Source organism: Synchiropus splendidus, chromosome 17 (genome assembly GCF_027744825.2).
Source record: "Synchiropus splendidus isolate RoL2022-P1 chromosome 17, RoL_Sspl_1.0, whole genome shotgun sequence".
Classification (NCBI taxonomy): Eukaryota; Metazoa; Chordata; class Actinopteri; order Syngnathiformes; family Callionymidae; genus Synchiropus; species Synchiropus splendidus.
In genome coordinates this window covers 15,200,391-15,219,618 of record NC_071350.1, presented here as the reverse complement: position 1 = coordinate 15,219,618, position 19,228 = coordinate 15,200,391, and the positions used below count along the sequence as shown (strand labels likewise).

At 45.1% G+C, this 19,228-nt stretch overlaps 2 protein-coding genes across 6 annotated transcripts; both read left to right on the top strand.

Moving 5' to 3' along the window:
* Window positions 1-32: 32 nt before the first annotated feature.
* rbm27 (RNA binding motif protein 27) lies at window positions 33-13,179 on the top strand. 5 transcript variants are annotated; one of them, XM_053847550.1, is made up of 21 exons: window positions 34-300; window positions 1,360-1,478; window positions 1,869-2,011; window positions 2,498-2,577; window positions 2,824-3,023; window positions 3,281-3,613; window positions 4,795-5,022; window positions 5,171-5,362; window positions 5,795-5,947; window positions 6,022-6,175; window positions 6,352-6,505; window positions 6,578-6,796; window positions 7,670-7,795; window positions 8,045-8,164; window positions 8,517-8,591; window positions 8,680-8,868; window positions 8,961-9,065; window positions 10,496-10,714; window positions 10,923-11,006; window positions 11,466-11,585; window positions 11,850-13,179. In XM_053847550.1, the coding sequence occupies exons 1-21, from the start codon at window positions 242-244 to the stop codon at window positions 11,943-11,945; spliced, it is 3,168 nt and encodes a 1,055-aa protein (XP_053703525.1). In that variant the 5' UTR covers window positions 34-241; the 3' UTR covers window positions 11,946-13,179. The 5 variants fall into 5 exon arrangements, with proteins under 5 accessions (XP_053703529.1, XP_053703525.1, XP_053703527.1 ...); XM_053847551.1 differs by having other exon boundaries at window positions 35-300; window positions 5,795-5,941; XM_053847554.1 differs by lacking the exon at window positions 10,496-10,714 and having other exon boundaries at window positions 33-300.
* A 3,013-nt stretch (window positions 13,180-16,192) lies between these two features.
* pou4f3 (POU class 4 homeobox 3) lies at window positions 16,193-17,892 on the top strand. Its single transcript, XM_053847555.1, has 2 exons — window positions 16,193-16,285; window positions 16,571-17,892. The coding sequence occupies exons 1-2, from the start codon at window positions 16,193-16,195 to the stop codon at window positions 17,462-17,464; spliced, it is 987 nt and encodes a 328-aa protein (XP_053703530.1). The 3' UTR covers window positions 17,465-17,892.
* The last annotated feature ends 1,336 nt before the right edge of the window (window positions 17,893-19,228 follow it).

Here is a 19,228-nt window from a genome sequence, read left to right as displayed (position 1 = left end):
TTATGCCACATCACTTAATGGAGCCTGATAATGATCAAGCTGTTTCTTTTTTTTGTTTATAAGTGTGTGTCGTTCCTCTGCTTTACGACAGTAAGGGGAATGTTGCCATGCCGTAAAGCACTTCGTCCGACCTGCCAGTGAAGAGACTGAAGGCCTGAAAGCTTATAAATTTATAGACGATGAAAGCTGACTTCACGATACGCTCTTTCCTATTCTAGACTGTGTTCAAGTCTTTCTCACGATGATTATAGAGAATGTGGATGCCTTGAAGTCGTGGCTGGCAAAACTCCTGGAGCCAATGTGAGTGTTGAATTGAGATGACATTTAGCCTGCGTGCTAACTAGCCGATAGTCCTCTTACACGAGTTAGCAAACCACCATGGCCGTCGTTGGCTTTTCAACGCCATTTGTTGCAAAATATCACCGCTAAATATAAAAAAGCGAAGGGGCTTCGTGGTCTTATATGTCTGCGTGACTGCTTTTTCCTTAATTTGGCGATAATAATCGACTTAACTTCATTAGACAGTGTAACTTCAGTGCTATAGCAACCGATGAAGCTACATCTGATAGCCAAACTTGTCATAAGCACTTTCTATTTTTACGTTGGTTGGTTGGATACGTTGTTGCTCGTAAATGTTGATTAAGGGACTGAAATATCTTTAGGTGCATCGATGAATTCTGAGTCATTGTACTGACAAATGGGAACTAATGAATTGGCAATAACTATATTTGTGCGTTTGCATGGTAATTTAATAGCGATAGGGATTTGTTTTCGTAACTGCACCACTTGAGTGAAAATGATATTGAATGTCTGAACGAATACTGCTTTTGTGCACGTCGCTAATTTCAATGTTTGCAGTTCACCGATTACTGAGGTGGTTTACGATTGAATTCTGGGTAACTGTTGGCATGAAGCACTATTTTTTTTTTTTTAGGGAATCTGAAAGCGGAATATTTGTTTTCAAGTTATTTTTAAGACATAGTCCTCTCTTATTATAATGAATGAAGATTTAAAGTGGTCTAATCTCCGACCGCAAATAACTAGTCACAGACTATATTAAGAGTTAATGCACTTGTCAGCATTGGAGGTGCACAGGTTGATGAATAAAAGGACTTGTGTGATTGTACACCTGTAAAATAGTCATTAGAAAATGGCAAAATGTCTGTAAATTGTCTTTCTTCAAAGCATTTGTGCCGTGTTCATGATTTTACGGTTTACCCTGTCAGTCAATCCAGCTACTCAATGTTACTAGGCAATGCTGTTGTATATTATTTTGGTGTGCAGCATTGAGCTCACTGCATTTTGAGTCACCTTTCACATTGTTTGACCAAACTAACAAAACTGTATCATCTTCAACAGATGTGACGCTGACCCCTCTGCTCTTGCTAACTATGTAGTGGCGCTTGTGAAGAAAGACAAATCAGAGAAGGAGCTAAAGGCCCTGTGTGCAGATCAGCTTGACGTCTTTCTACAAAAAGGTACTTGTGTATGATTAGACACTGATTTTAAAAATGACTGTCGGTGTGCATTTATTATACGAGTACTTTAATGATTGATTGAAGACTTGATTTGTAAATTCAAGTCTTGAATGATTCAGAGAAGACCTCAGTCTCATGTCATGTGGAGTGGAAAGACAGGCGACATGTTGAAGAATCAGAAACAATGTATGTGACAAATTTAGGAGCCATCATATCGGCGAAGCTGAAGACAACCAATGAGGTGTTAAAAGAGGACATGGAGAGGATAGGTGTGCCTGGAGAGGATGACCAAAATAGCTGGTTTGATGTGGCACCTCCTGGCTAAATATGAGGGGTTATGACTGAATTGTTGAATTCAATATTTGTACTCATGTTTTTCTTCCGTTGCAGAGACGGTCGGATTTGTGGACAAGCTCTTTGAATGTCTGACAACCAAGAACTATTTAGGGAATACTGTTGCCAAGGAGTCTCCCAAAGAGGAGGTCAAACCTGCACCAGCCAAAGCTGAAACTCGGGAGGTCGGAAGATTTCAGGTGCACGACATTCACTTAAACATTTATTTTCACGGTGACATAACCAATATTGTTTACTCAGTTCAAAGTGCAACAAATCCAGAAGAGGCTCTTTCCATTTGAGAGTGTGTGCTATCCTAGTTGAAAAATCTGCCAGTAAAGGTCTCTATAAACGGTGGAAGTCAGATTCTAGGTGGAATTGACCAATAGAGCTTGTCACTGTTGATTTGACTTCTCTTTATATGGCTCACTAACTAATATTTACTACTAATATTACTAATAATACTAAACTACTAATATTTTGAGGTGATTTGTTTGCAGTGAATGTACCACGCAAAAATCAAAATACATTTACTTGTGCCTAGAATTTGTTTATGACGTCCAAAGATAATATTGATTTAAGAGCGTACAGCCTGTCTATTGTAAGGATTGTTGTGACTGACTGATGATATTATTCTGATAAATTTGATCCCTGGATTTTTTTTTTTAATCTTTGTGTTTCACCAGGGTGAAGCCCCAGAGGAAGAGCGGGAAAACAGGCGGAGAAGAAGTCCTTTAAGAAACCGCTCTGATTTCAATGAGCCAAGGTGATTTCCATGAAACATCCTTTAGTTTATCCTCATGTCTATTTTCATTGTTATTATTATGTTATTCTGTTATAAATTGATTCACTTTCATTACTTGAGCTGTACTTTTATTTAAGTAGTTTTATTGATGTGTTATTCTACCGGTTTTGTAGAATTTGTAATTTATGTTATGTTCAAATGTTCTTTTCATTTTGAAAGTGCACACAAAAGCAAGAAAATCATTCTGCTTTGTCATGCTTCTCACAGGAGCCGTGACGAGAGGCGACGTGAGGAGCGCAAGCGTCGTGACTTTGAACGACATGGGAAAAGTGGCAGCGACTCCCATCGGGAGCGCCACGACCGCCGCAGGGGGAGCCCTCGCGGGAGGAGCTACAGCCGGAGCAGGAGCCGGAGTAGGAGTGGCAGCCAGGGAAAGAACAGGGACCGGGAGCACAGAGGCGGGAGAGGTGAGCGCTCGGGTCACAACTCTGCAACCACGAGGAGTCGATAGTGCTGCCAGCTGGGTGGACGGATTTTGTTTTAAAGTTGAAGAAGTCAGGAATCATGTGGACGGCTCTACAAGTGCAGCAGATGGGCGGTTGCAGTGCAAGCTGGAATTGGTCTTTGTACCATCAAAGTTAATATTCATTTTGCTGGAAGGTCACACTTCATTGTAAGTCTACTGTAATGCTAACCTTGTTTTCTTGATCTTTGTGCTCTGCAGACTTCAAGTCCAAGTTTGAGGTGGAGAGGAAGGACATGGACGGCTACAATTCTTCAAACACGCCAGGCCCCCAGCAGCAGACACAACAGCAGCAGCAACAGCAGCAGCACTCGTCACCACTGCTGCCTCTGTCCACGCCACCACCACCACACTCTTTCTCCTCCTCATCTTCAGTCAGCGTGTCAGCGGCTCCCGTCGCCACTCCTGCTCGCATCCCTGATGGCACGAAGGACAGCTGGTCAGGCTACTACAGTGCACAGAGGCAGGATGGTGTCAACAAGCAGTTCGGCAACAAGCCTCCATCTCTGAAACAGCGCTGCCGGGATTATGATGGTGAAGTTTTGTCTTTATATTTTGGACAGTAATAGATGCTCGGGTTGGTTATCAACATTTTCACCTCGAACTATAGTTAGTTAGTCACTGTATATGATAACTATAAAGTCAGTTGTACTCTTATGCTTGTTACGTCACATTTTTACTTACTGAAAATCTCATATTGCAAAACCTGTAAGTCACAGTTCTCACTGAACATGCTCGGCCCCTTGTTTCTACTCACCACATCCATACATTCATGAGTTAAATCTAAACTCGTCACATTTCTCTCTGCTGTTGTGTGATTCTGCCTCATAGATTGAGAAGTGAAATCTGGACATTTTCTTTTGCCACATGTCAAATCTAAGACAATAATATTGCAGAAAAAAATGCATGCATCTGCTTTTTTCCTCCTGAGGCCAGGTGAATACTTTGCTGTCGTTACCATTGCTAAGCGTTCCAAATAGCGTCCCCTGTGGCTGTCAGAGTGGGTCATCCACAGCCAAGCAGGGATCGGTGGAGTTAAACTTTACCTCGGTCCCTAAAGTCAACCTGTGCTGCATAACAGCGTTGAACCCCTGGAGACCTGTTTTTCCTCATGACTATGCGTTTCATCCCTGAGCTGTGAACGCTGTCTAGTTTACTGTGAAGAAAGTTAGAAATGAATGTTGCTATGAAGAAAGTTGAAGGTGTTTAAGACCTTTTTTTCCGAACTGTATTTCCATCTGTGGTTGGCCACAGCGAGGTTTGGCATATTAATTAGGCCACAGAGGAGAACGCGGTCTGTCTTTAGGGCCTCCCAATGGAATTCTTTTTTTTGTGTCTCCTTATTATAAATATCAGTTTGAGCTCACCTTTAATGCCAAAGAGGTTAAAAGACGAGTGTTGTTTCGCTACATATGAGAACCTTAAGTTCAGTTAGACTTTCATGTCACATCAGTCTTGTAATTATATTTGCTTTTTTTTCTTTTTCTTTTAATTCTTTATTTTTTTAACCCTTTTTTTAAATTGAAATTATATTAACAAGTTTAAGTATTGTCCCTTTTGCCGTCAACATTTTATCTCGGTAATGGTAATGCCTTCTATTTTCCGTCATGGACATTTTTTTTTCTTCTGTTTTATTATTATTTTTTTTTTGGATCAACTCAGAAGTAGTCTGAATTCAGTATTCTCCTCTCTGTCCCTTGATTCTCTCCCTGCAGAAAAAGGCTTCTGCGTCCGTGGAGATCACTGTTTGTTCGATCACGGCAATGATCCTCTTGTGGTGGACGATGTCAATCTCCCCAACATGATCCCTTTCCCGCCGCCGCCGGTGCTGCCCCCTGCTGGCATGCCCATGCCGCGCATCACAGAGCCGCCTCCGCCCATCAGGTTACCACTGATGCCACCTTTTCCACAGCCTCCACCACCAGGAGTCTTCAATATGGCAGGTAATTTTGGGAACTTTTATGAACCACCTTCCTGATCTGTCAATGGCCCCTATGATTTAAAAAAAACTCCTGGCGCAGTCAATATCTCGCTGCACTCGTAAAACCTTGCTGTGGCGTGGCCATTAGCTTGACCTCATGTCTCCCTCAGGACCTCCACTGATAGCAACCAGTGGAATTGAAACCCCCAACCACCACTCCGCAATCACTTCTTCTCCTCCAATTGGACCTCCTGGCGTGGGGCTGCCACCTGCACTGCCTCCTCCTCCTCTTCCTCCTCCTCCTACTCTTCCTCCTTCCTCAACATCTGTGTCACTCCGCCCCCAATATGTCCAGTCTGAATGTAAGCAGTGATGCTTCTCCTATTCAGACTGTTTTGTTTGGTGGCTTTTGGAATTATTGTCCCCTTTTTTCCACTTATTTTTTTGTCAAAGGCAATTTATTTATTATATTTTTGCAGCGCATGCCCTTTATGTTACATCAGGGTGTGATTGTCGTTTCTGGCCAGTTGGTGGCACTGTTTAGTCGCGTAAATTTCGTATGATTTGTAACCTATACTTTTCATTTTTGTGAACTTACTCAATTTGATTCCTTATTTCTGCACGTCTTGTGTTTAAGTGGTGGTGTGTCACTTGCTAGTGTGACCAGTGTGAATGTGTGTTTCATGAACGCGTGTCTTGGAATGTTAAACATGACTTGAGTCTTCATACGACAGACAACCAGAGACATGTGCTGTGATCTTCTATCTTAGACTTGTATCCTCTTTTACCACTAGATAAATACGACCCTGAGGGCTACAATCCAGAATCCCCCGGCCTCACTGGAGCAGGTCGCAACCCGTACCGCCAGTTCATGCCTCGAGTTCAAGCCCAGCGCTCAAACCTCATCGGCCTGACCTCCAGCGAGGGGCAAGTCTCCAGAGGTAGAGGTGGTTGCATGCCTTCCTTAAGTCTGTGTCTCCTGTGGTTGAACTCTGTGCTAACAAAGGATTCTACACCCCAGCTACCAACATGGGGAGCAAGAGCGATCCTACAACCACAACCAGCGACCAAGGAAACAACGTGGCCCGCGTCAACCCAGAACAGGACGGCAGGAAGCGAATCGTTACGACGAATGCAGCTGATGGGCCGGCAGCCAAAAAGCCCTGGATGGACAAGTACGGTTTTCAAACCCAAGACTAAGACCCCACTTTTGGAACTGATATTTCAAATAATTATGACATATTTTGAAATAATTCTTTGGCTTTTTATATCTTTTTCATGCATGGCAATATATAAGTCAGTTGTCAGGTTTTGATGCTGAGTATTATGAGTTGTGTGTTTACTGTTTCAGGCCGAACTTCAACAACCAACATAAAGGCCCGTTTCCCAAACGGAATCATTATGTGAACACCAAGCTGGAGGTGCGCAGGATCCCCCGGGAACTCAACAACATCACCAAGCTCAACGAGCACTTCAGCAAGTTCGGGACCATCGTCAACATCCAGGTATATTCTACTCTGGTTCTTTGTGTCTTGTACACATTAGAGCTCACGATGCAACCATCCATTTGGTTCCAGGTGGTGTTTGGCGGCGACCCAGAAGCGGCGTTGATCCAGTACACGATGAACGAAGAGGCCCGACAGGCCATATCCAGCCCGGTGGCGGTCCTCAACAACCGCTTCATCCGTGTGTACTGGCACCGGGAATCTGCTCCCAATCCTCAGCAGCAGGACCCAGCTTCTGCCAACCAGATGGGAGGGTCGGCACCGGTTCAGGGACCGCCACACTTGCACAAGGTGAGTTAGATTTTTTTTTTAAATGTCTCAGTGCATGGATTCATTGTGTTTTAAAGCTCAATTTAGCACAGTGTGAAAACTGCGGTTAATTCAGCTTGTTTTCTTTGTCTAGACAAGAGTCACCTATTAACGCTAACGTCATAACCTGAAACACGAATAATTTTTTCAAATGCTGCGACCAACTGGGCAGATATGATCGTAGTGAATCATTTTTTGGGGGGGTTTTAATGCAGAATTGAGTGAAGAGGGGCTTAGATGCTTAATGCACTGGGGACTTATTCAGGACCAAACTAAAATATGGGAGTCAAAGTTATGTCCAAGAATAAAAACCGTGGATTACAGTTTCTGAAACAGACCAGTCACGAGTCAAAGTAGATTTGAACCTTTGGCTGTTTCAGGATGTAGAATGGATGGAAGCGCTGTCATAAGAGCTGCAGCTGCGCATTGTAGGATTTGTAGTGTGCGTGTTGGAGAGTTTTTTTCTTTTACCATGAATAATGTACCTCATGACATCATCATCGGGCTGTAGTTACTTTGTGGGGTTGATGTGAGTCGACATGACTTGGTGGCTCTATTGCTCAACTGCGAGAGAAACAGAACAGCAAACTGGAAACAGCCATTTCTATCCTGCCTTTCTATCCCGGAGCAGAATTCACCTGAGCACACATGCGTTTTGTAAAACTTGTAGCGACTCTTGATAAACAAAGCAGTGGCCATGAATGCTTTAGTCGGCGTGTGATTTGTTGACATCCGAACTCCTGTCCAAGTTCCATATTGCCTTGATCAATCTCATCACCTGCAAAAACATGATGGTACAGCGTTTCTGTGAACCTACTTCCAATGTATGTGTTCTGTCTTTACGTTCATTTGAAGGGCATCAAGCAGCACAACCCAGCTGCCTATGTGCTTAACAACACTGTTCCCAAGCACCGTCCGCCGGGAGCAGCTGGGACTCCAGCTCCGACCAAAGCAGACAACCCAAACACAGACGCTGTCACTGTACGTCCTTAGCTCTGTGCATGTGCTCAGCTGAGGGAATTGTAAAAGTCCCTGAGCTTCATGTCTTGAACTAGCTTTTTAGCTGTGTGTTTGGATCGTCTTTCAACTAGAAATGGCTTTTTTTTTTTTTTAACCGCTGGAGAAAAGTGTGTCTCGTGTATGTATGTAAAATAGGCTGTAATTTGTGTCTGTCCACAAACTTTTCCTCCATGACCTAAATGTGCTTCTGTGTCTTGCCTTGGCACTTAGGTGGCGTCTGCGATGCCCAACACCCAGAAGAGCTTCAACACGCCGCTCAAGTCATCCTCCAAGAGCCTTGGGAAAACGGGGAAAGCACTCGAAGCACAGGAAGTTCTGAAGAAGAAGCAGGCATGTTTTGAAACAAATCTCCCAATTCATTTTTTTCTATGGCACTGTAAAAGGCAGCATGAGGTAAATCAGGGCATTAAACCCCCACAGACTTGGTAAAATAGCATCAATAGCTCAACTATTGGTCAACATTGAGTCAACAGTATCAGCGGAATAACTGCTAGAAAGCTGTGGCCAATGGATTGCTGCAGGCCGAGGAGACTCAGTATCATTGTGCAACCATGAAAAGTATTGTTTAAACGCTGTTTCCCTGACAAGATGAAAAGTGAATTTGAGCCCTGAGGCTGTCTCTTTAAGGCATGTGCTTGAATCATTGAAACAGGGATTTAAATAAGCATTTCTTTACCCACAGGAGGCGCTAAAGCTCCAGCAGGACATGAGGAAGAAGAAACAGGAAATGCTGAAGACACAGATCGAGTGTCAGAAGGTAAAATCTGTTTAACCATCTCTTTAAAGTTTTTTTTTTCCCCCCTTTGTGATCATGTTGATCATGTTTCCGGCTTCATCTTCGACAGGCTCTCATAAACCGCCTGGAGAAGAACCGTGGGATGAAACCAGAGGAGAGGGCCAACGTGATGAAGACATTAAAAGAGCTGACGGAGAAAATAACTCAGCTGCAAAACGAAATGAACCCCGCCTCCCAGGTGTCCAGCGCCAAACCCAACAACAATGACAATAACAATCAGCCCAAGACAAAAACTGATGTGAGAGTGAGCCTTGCTTCCATGTGTCACTTGCCTTTTAGTGCTCCGTCATCATAATGTTTTCCCTGAACAAGCTTCTTTTGTACCGCCAGGCACAGAAAGAACTGCTGGACGCTGAGCTGGACTTCCACAAGAGGATGACGTCTGGAGAAGACACGACCGACCTCAAGCGGAAGCTTGGGCAGCTGCAGGTGGAGGTAAGCCGCTGAAACAGGTCTCACTCATACAGGAGCTCTGACCTGCCTTCACACTCACATCTCTCTGATGGGCGACGTCTCGTGAGGGAGGATGTCGACGCTTTTTTTGTTTGAAGATTTGTGCCGGGTTCTTTTAAATATCTTCATGAAATTAAATGTTTTGCTCAACCGTAGCTTGGCTGGCAGATTTCGCCGGTATATGGCGACATCTAGTGGCCAAGCTACGGTCGAGAATCAGGCGTCCATTTTTCAGGTTTTGCAGACGCCCAGACGCCCAGACGCCCTTCTCGCTGAAAGCTTCATGGTGAATATGTCAGGGATGTTGGTGCTGTCTTTTCCTCCACCAGTCCCACATGGTCCCCAGGTGGGAACCGGAGCAACGTATTTGGCCATCAGAATCTGTTGCATGGTAGAGCTGCTTGCTAGCTCGGGCCCTTGCGTGCACCCATTATCTCCTGTGCAAATCAAAATAAGTCAACATGGCGGACACGACAGCTGACAGGGAGCTGGTTCCAAAGACAAGACGCTGGGTCAGGTAGCTGGTGATGTTCTGGATTCACAGTGCGTGATGAGCCGCAGCTTGATCCTTTCTGTGAAACTGAAGCGCTAAAAGAAAGTACATTGAAAGTTTCCTCCCCGTCTGTGAAGTCAAAGCTAACTGCAGTCACATGACCGAGCGGTGATCGGTCATGATGCCGCACTGGTGCCGGAGGAGTCGGACAAATTCTTCTGTTACATATTCAGTCGGATAAATCATGGGGATGAATTCATGTAGACGGCCTTTTGCAGTCTCTGTAGCCGGCGAGCCACGATGCCAGAGCCATGTGTGCCGCTTGCACTGGAATGCGAAATTCCCTTCTCTGCGCCGAAAACACAGACATCTCTTTGGGTCATGTTTCTGTGGAAGAGAGAAGCTGAAGGCAGCACTTAGCCGTCCCTGCGTCTCTCATCAAAAAGTAAAAGCCGGGGAGGTCGCGGTGTCGCCGGATCAGCCCGAGCCAGAACATGTTTTTGTTAGTCACACCCCGGCTAGCATGCCTTCCCCGCTTCATCCCGGTGGGTCTAAAATTAGCGCCTACTTAAGACTCGTGCACGTTAGAGCGCAGCCACTTAGAGAAGCCACAGAGGAGCCGGCGCCAGACACTGATGGAGCCGTTTCTCATTAAAGTTTGAACCCGAATCACGGTCCGGCCTTCATGCCGGGCGGAGCTGTGTGGACTTCAGCCGCCATATTGTTTCTCTTCCTCCCTCAAGAAACCGAATCAGATATTAATCCTGGGTTTCCTTCACGTGTTGCTCTGTTGATGAATAGTGCATCAGCCCGACATCTGTTTCTCATGATTCTTTGATGCTGCCAGGTGGCGCTCGGATGTTCGCGCCTGTGTTTTAGCGCCGACTGTTGCACACGCTCTCAACCCGTCTCTTCCTAGGCGACACGCTTGGGTATCATCCGCCCCCCGCTCGGTCGCGGCCGCGGCCGGGGAAAGGTGGCGCAAGAGCCCGGCGTGGGGCGAGGCCGAGGGCGGAGTCGTGAGCTGGCGGGCAGGGGCGGCGCTGTCAACCACATGGTCGTGGACCACAGGCCGAGAGCGATCGCCATCGTGGGCGTCATGGAGGAGGAGAGGGACGATCTGCTGCCGCACTTTGTCGTGAGTCATAAAAATAAATAATAAACTGGAATGGAGGTCTGGTTCAAATCCACTCTGAGGTCCATGGAGACCATGGTCCTTCAGGAACCAGTCCATAAATGCAGCGTAGTGACTCGGCATGGTTGTATTTGGTGTGTGGCACTGGTGTCTCCTGGGAAGCAGCCACGGATGGGTGCTGAACAATGACCTGTGTCTCTGCTCTGTGAAGAAATACGGGGAGATCGAGGAGCTCCGGAACCAGGACGCCAACACCGTCATCATGACCTTCAAGACGCGGAGTGAAGCTGAGAAAGTGAGTCGCAAGCAACACTTTCAATGCAATGGATGGTTCCCGTTGAGCCTCACACTTTCAGGAACTTTGACTGTTGCAGTACACCATGGAACCATTGATAATGTGGTGGAGGGACGTGTGTCTTTCACCATGAATTTGAAATATGGATTTCATTTCAGTCGAGTTTGTCTTCTTAATGCACTGTACCTTGCTGAATCTTGCTGTGTGTGGATCATTTATTGTTGGGCCAAAATACAAACTAAATTTAATGTCTTTTTTAATGATTTTGTTATTGTTGAAACACTCGATGATGAAAACTAATACATGTATTGAAACCTCCTGGGCAAATGAGATCACACCTTCATTTGTCGATTAGAATAAAGGCAGTCTGATCTCATCTCTTCACTGTAAACTGCAGCCATTTTTCTTTCATGTAGCCATTAGCCCAATGATGCCAACCAATGTGTTCTTGTGCTCCAGGCGGCGAACAAAGGAGCCAAGTTCAAAGGTCGAAAGTTGGAGATCTTCTGGTACAAGCCCCTGATGCCCTCCGCCGCCGCCGAGCCGGACGAGGACGAGTCCAAGGACGAGGACATCAAGGTACAGCGCCTCACGCGGGACTTGGTCTGCAGCTTCCGGAGCAGAAAGTTGGAGACACTTTTGCTGATTTGGCACTTGCATAAATCCTGAATTTTTCACGGCATCTCCCAGAAGGAAATTAGGCCACGCTTCTGAGTGCTAAGAGCTTCTTTCTCCTCTGACTGAGTGAAGCTGCGTTACCGTCTGGTGACGTCTGGCGGCTCCACAGGTTCCACCTTCCTGTTCACTGGCGGTGCTGAATGACATGTTCTCCCTCCTGAACAGAAGGAAGGCGGCGCCCTGCAGCCTGGGGAGGAGGAGGAAGAGGAAGAGGAGGAGGACGACGACGAAGACGACGATCGCCGATCCTGGAGGCGATGAAGACGTCCTCTCCGCGGCAGCCGAACCCATTTAGTTTTTCTTTCCCAGTATTTTCAAAAGGTCATTTTAGATTCTCAGACAGCCGAGCGTCCGAAGAGGAGGGGCTCGCGCTTCCCTCCCATTATTTAAGAAGAAATCTCTCTTTTGCCGAGAGGTGATTCAGTTCTTAGACTGAGAAACGTGCTTACCAGATGATTCGGATCAGTAATGCACAACATTTGTGTCTACTGTGAACAGGTATTTTTATACGAGCTGTATTTAAACATTCTCCCACCAGTCGTTCATGACGAAAGGAATCTTGCCCTCAGTTCAGGGACGGCCGTCATTCCATCCAACTCTCGCGTGACAGGAGCGTTTCCTCGCGGCTTTAGCTGGTCCACCCGTGCAATAGAAGTCCTGTTTACAAACGGCCCGGAGACGTCGCCCACCTTTCACCCGGAGGTCCTGGTCACCCAAGAGAGCCGACACCAACCACAGATCCTGACGCTCAGACAGGTGTTTGAATGTAACAGTTGATTTTAATATATATTAATATATATATATTTCTTTGCCTTACTCGGTCAGCGGATCGCTGAGTTTTTACAGGATTTGTGATTTAGTTTTTGTAAATTTTGTAAATGCTTCTACCTTATTGATGTCTGTTCTTTTTTTTTTTTTTAAACCCTTAAGGTGGCAGGTGATCATTTCATTTGTCAGTGGGTGTAGCTTGGACCCGTGGCTCCCTCCTCCTTTCATCATTCAAACTAGCATGGTTGGATTAAACTCTCTGAACGTGTATAGATGACACCTTTCCACCGGTTTGTTTTACCGCACCACCACCACCACCACTGACTGACATCATAACCTCGCGACCAAAACTGTGTTCAGATGAAGACGCTTCTCAAGATTTTTTGGTTTTTTTCCCCCCTCTTCTGTTTGCTCATGTGTGTACTCTCTACTTTACGCGACTCACACACAAGCTTGTAAAAAAACATGTAAGATGTTTATGGAATAATAGTTTTGGATTTGTTACTGTTTATATTTGCAGGATGTCGATGTATTTTGTTTGTAAGAAGAAAAAAAAAAAGATTTCTAATTTACTAGCATGTTTGCCAATAAAGAAGGAGGAATGAGGTGCTTGGAAGATGATGAAAAAAAAATTGGACTGAAAAACAAAAAGATTAAGACAAAAATGGATATTGGCAAGTGAAAAAAGAGAAAATCAAGCAAAAGCATTCCAATATTACAAACTAAAGCTGGTGTGGACTCCTTTATTTCCTCACTTAACTATGTGTTGTATTGTGATGGAAGGTGGTTGAACATTGTTCAGCGTCCTGAGTTAGTGTTATTTGCATTTAAAGTCCGTTTGTTTACTAATTTAAGTTGAATTTAAAGCCAAGTGTAGCCAGATCTGATCAAATTTTAAAGCAGAATTATTGTGGCTGGGGCTTAGTTACACAACCGTGAGTCTAGTTAAGTCTGGTCTTCTATTTAGTCTAGAAATAAATCACTTTTCAAACCATTCTAGTCACATCAGGCAGCAGCGAGACCTGTTCCTGCGACAGCAGGTTCTGGTCTGGATGGACCGTAGCCTCCTGCCAGAGGGAAGAGGGACAAACAGTCCATGACCAGGGTGAGAAGGGTCGGCTCTGATCCCACCTGCACGTCTCTGGGTCCTGGAGACATACAAGTCATGCAGAGGTGGCAGGCTGCAACCCATCACCTCAGCAGAACATACGAGGCGCTGCAGTCTGCTCTTGTTCCTGGGGGCGGCACTGCTGTATCACACGGTGATGGCAGTGTAGAACTCCGCCTGCAACTTCAAGTCGTCCCCGCAGATACTGCAAGAAGAACATTCTCTGCACCGGATCCAAGAATAGTTGAATACGCGAGTGAATAATGACATTTCACTGTGTTTACTCAGATGCCTTTTAAATGAATGAATACACTTTGTTTTCTGTTGAAGACGTAAACCTGGTGCTTCTTCTGCCGGTCGATAACGTCATCGCTGCAAGACTTCGTTCATGAGCAACGTGCAGTTGAAGTGCAACTCTCACTCTTTGGTCTAAACTGAGTCTTAAGTCTCGCAAATGATGTATGTATCAATTTTTCTCAATTTAAAACAGATGTGAGGTTTCAGATAGAAATGACAGAGCGCCATCGAGCGGGAATATGAAGCTTCATGAACCGATCAACACCAACAAAATAGTTGCTTAAAAATAAGGGGTTTTTTTTCAAAAGGCATACTATTATGAGATTAAAGAATTTCATAAATATTCAGAAGAAATACGTGTCGTGACCTTTCCCCTAGTTTTAAGATGGTTCATGTGCTGAGTCACTCAGGTTCAGAATGGCAACATTGTATCTTCCAAACAACCTTAGCAGACAAAGAAAAAAACAAGTACACTGTGGGAATCCTGAGGTTTTCTTCCATACCTGACCCCATTTTCATGCTTCTACATTGAATGGTTTGCGTCTGGTAGTAAGTTGAAAATTGGTTACATTTCATTTTGTTTCTTTCAGAGAGCTCAGCTCCTGATTCTTGAATCACACGGTCTGAATGTCACCATTTCTCTTGCTGTTTGAAGCTGATTTGATGGGGAACTGTGCCAGTTGGATGGGTATCTATATCATGTGCTGGCAGAGGAGGAGTGTGGCTGCGTTTTAACCTTGGATTGGTGTTTATAGCTTAAACTATGGAGGAGCTGCAAGCCGTTGAAATAGCGGTTCAGTTCATCAGCGTCCCATTCACTTTCAATAGGAAAAGTTTGGGACAAATCCTGGAATATTTAGGGAATTATGACCTGCAGGTTTGCACCTAAGTATGGGGGAAAAGTCACATGACAAACACTAGAAATTAGATTGTGTGGAGCACAACTTTTATTGAAAAATAAAAAAAAATGTAAATTCGCATAAAAATATGTATTTTCGCATTTTTTAGAAAATTGAAAAGGCAGATGAAACTGGAGGGAATAAAATGAATGTGCATGTGTGTCCAGCTTGCATCTGCACCTGCACAGCTTTCCCAGCATGCAACAGGTTGGGAGTGCTGTTTTAATCTGAGTAATGACGGCGAGCACGGTGAGGTAATGGATGCCTGCCATCGCCGTGCTCAATTATTCAGCGTCTGAGGGAACCAGAGAAGCCAGCGGCAGGATCAAATGGACCAAGGGTGTCAGCGCTGCGGCCCGCCAGGCTCCTCTTTCGCTCTGACCAATGTGGAGCCACGGGTTCCAGGCGGGTGGCCACTTGAGAAGTCAGAGCTGGAGGAGAGTCACACGGGTGGGAAGCAGGTTCAGCACCACGGACAGCTCCGCTCTGAGCTACAGGCTGGGGAGAGTCGGGGGCTTCCTTCCTCATCACCTCCATTTTTGTTGGATGGTTTAATGCCCCTCATTATAGTGATCAAAATACAATATAGAAAGTGATTGTTAGTGAAGGAATAATGCATGGATGATTTTTTTTCGAAGTAGGAAAGTAGGAAAATAACAGTATATACATACATATATATACATATATATATATATATATATATATATATATATATATATATATATATATATATATATATATACACACACACACACACCATAAAAAAAAAGTAAAATAAAAAAATAAATAAAACGCCATAGTTTTATAAAATAAAGTGAAAAATCCAGAAGGTCAAAAATGATTTTGTTTTTCTAAGTATTTCTAGGAATCATTAGATTGGAAAAAAAAAAGAAACAATAATGATAAAGGAAATGCACATTTTAAAAAAAGTATTTATTCTAAAAGGGATTTTTTTCTTGGCTATTTCTTTTTGGAATTATAAAAATGGATAAGAAATATATTTTTCAGTTAAAAAAAATAAAGTATCAATCGATGAGGAGAAAAATATTAATCTCCAAAAAAAATGCTCAGTTGGTTTTGACGTCATCCTCCCGGGCCCGGCAGTTGGATTCTCAGGACCTCTGGTGGCCCCCAAGCCCTACTTTTTTTTTTTACGAAACAATTCTGTTGAAATACTTTTGGATTTGAACAAGTTCGGAGCGACAACTTGACATTTCATCAAGTTGTAAGTTGAGAGGTGGCAGGGAGGAGCGGGGGGTGGGGGGGGGGGGGTGAAAGAGGAGGAGGAGGAGGACGCCCCGGGTCTCAGTCTGGTGACGAGGAGCGGCGGAGCTCCTCGACTGTCCGCTCCCCTCCTCCCCCCCACACCTCCTCCTCTGACCAACGGCCTTCATGTCAGGGGCCGCTCAGCTGCCGAGGAGCCCACAGGCAGGAGGATGATGACCATGAACGGCAAGCAGCACTTCAGCATGCACCCGGCGCTCCATGAGCCCAAGTACCCGGGCAGAGCGTGTCTGGCCGCCCCGCAGGTACGTGCAGGTCGTGTGAGTGTGCGGGAGACGAGAGGAAGAGGAAGGAGAAGGAGGAGGAGGAGGAGGAGGAGAGGAAAATAAATGTCTGTAAAAGTTGATTTGACAGGACTTTGTTCCATCTGATCGCCCCCCCTCCTCCTCCTCCACCCTCCCCTCCTCCTCCCTCGCAAGCTTCCATATTAATTTTTATGACCCGCGCTTTGAGGCAGCTGAAACACTGTTTTGAGGAGGCAGCCTGACACAATTCCCCACTGACTCCACCATGCGCTCTCTGGCTTGCAGCTGCAGGCCAATATATTCGGAGGCTTTGATGAGTCTCTGCTGGCGCGGGCGGAGGCTCTGGCTGCTGACACCCTCGGAAAGAGTCACCCGTTCAAGCCAGACGTGACTTATCATACCATGAGCAGCGTCCCCTGCACCTCAGCCTCCTCCAGCTCCATCACCCACCACCACCACCAGCAGCAGCAGCAGCAGCAGCAGCATCAGCACCTGGAGGCCGGGGACCTGCTGGAGCACCTCTCCAGCAGCCTGGCCGTCACCGGGATGGGCGCGCCGGAGCCACCGGGGATGAACCACCACCACCACCACCACCACCACCACCACCTGCAGAGCATGGGGCAGCTCCACCAGGCGATGGCCACCATGGCGCACCCGCACGCGCTGTCCGCGCACGGCGCCATGGCGTGCGTCAGCGACGTGGAGTCCGACCCGCGCGAGCTGGAGGCGTTCGCCGAGCGCTTCAAGCAGCGGCGCATCAAACTCGGGGTCACGCAAGCGGACGTCGGGTCAGCGCTGGCCAACCTGAAGATCCCCGGAGTGGGCTCGCTGAGCCAGAGCACCATCTGCAGGTTCGAGTCCCTGACGCTGTCGCACAACAACATGATCGCGCTGAAGCCGGTGCTGCAGGCCTGGCTGGAGGAGGCGGAGGCGGCGCACCGGGAGCGCAGCGGCAAGCCGGACCTGTTCAGCGGCGGCGAGAGGAAGCGCAAGCGCACCTCCATCGCCGCGCCGGAGAAGCGCTCGCTGGAGGCCTATTTCGCCATCCAGCCGCGGCCGTCGTCGGAGAAAATCGCCGCCATCGCCGAGAAACTGGAGCTGAAAAAGAACGTGGTTCGAGTGTGGTTCTGCAACCAGCGGCAAAAGCAGAAACGGATGAAGTACTCGGCGGTGCACTGACTCCCACGGCAGGTAGCGGGATCTATACATCAGCTGGATTAACCCACAACTGCACTTTGCTTTTTCTCCTGTATTTTTGGGACGCGGACTCCTCGGCGATACGCACATCTGTGATACATCGCACCGTAAACTCACTCCTTTTGTTGCACTGAAAAAAAAGGCCTTAAAAGGTTCCGACGGTTTTCATTGATGTCACGACTAGTTTGTGCTCGCCCGCACATCCGCACCGAGTCTCTTGAATTATTCAGCTATTGTCATATCCAGGCACATCAGTGTGGCTGCTATATTGTAGAATTTTTGATGTGTTTTCTCTGCAGAACAACAGATGCCCTGTATATCCAAATATATCAAGGCCTATATACACTTATTTTTAAGCATTCGTTCATTTATTATTATCCTCACTCTTGGTTTTGAGCAACGTGTGAATTTCAAATAATAAATTACTGGTTATTTTCTACAAACATTTTGCCTGTTTTTTTACAACTGGAATATATATATATATATATATATATATATATATATATATATATATATATATATATATATATATATATATATATATATCGTGATTAAATATGTATTTTACGAGCAATAAAGGCGCCGCGGAGAATCAAAAAGGGGCCTCTACTACAGGCTTTACTGTAACTGTCGCGCGTCTCCTTCATGCTTCCTTCCTTCCTTCCTTCCTGTCTAATTAGTTCCTAGCGCACTTTGAATTATGGATGTCGACATGTCGCCGGGTGGTGTCGTGCATGGGCTTTGAAATTATTAAGTCATGACGATGCAATATTAATTATAGATTGGTATAAAGCGAGGTAATGCGGAGGGGCTGCGAGCAGAAGTCCGGCGCGCAACTCGGAAGACTCTGGGGAGAGAAGAACTTGGGCGCACAACAGGTGCGCGCCACCGCCGCTCGGTAAAAAAGTAAGTCTTTCACGCTGTTTTCACATAAATAATGGTTATTTTATTCCGCTCTAGCGTCTGTTTTTATTTTAAACGAGAGTTTTGCGCGACTTTTTTTTATTTGTGCAACGAAATTGTAAGTGTTTTTTTAATTTTACAATTATATCTGAAGTGGTTCAGTATATTTCAGTATTTTCGATTCACTTTATGATCACGGTCTCACCGTTTGTTACGTTTATTAGAGCAGAATTTTGTCTATATTATAATAGCGTTTTCCTGACATCGTATGCATAGCTAGGTATTTAAATCAATCTCTAAATCTCTACGTTAAACGCTATTAGGCAAAAACAGGCGTCAATTCCATTTTTATCTTTTACACTAATTTAATAGAACAGTTTTTGTTGCCTACAGTTACTTCTATTATTATTGTTTATTTTTATGAAACTTAAGTTAATATCATATCATATATATATATATATATATATATATATATATATATATATATATATATATATATATATAATGTTTTGTTTTGTTCATTACCTTGCCAATAAAGCTGATTCTGAGTTTGTTAAAAAATGTTGTGTTTTACACGGACAGTTATTTCTGTAGCACAGATGTGAGACAGAAAGGCTGAAGCAAGACATTAAAAATGGCGACTGAAAACAGCAGCCTGAGGCTTCTATACAAACCGTGTCGCTGATTGAAAACAACAGCATCACGAATTACAGGATCAGCTTGAGCTTTACTTTAATACGTAATGCATATTTTACTTGACATATTAAACACCACTTTAACGCACAATTTCAAAACGCTGATTCTGACAGGGACGAGGTTAGAAAAGGAGCAGTCCCCGGTGAA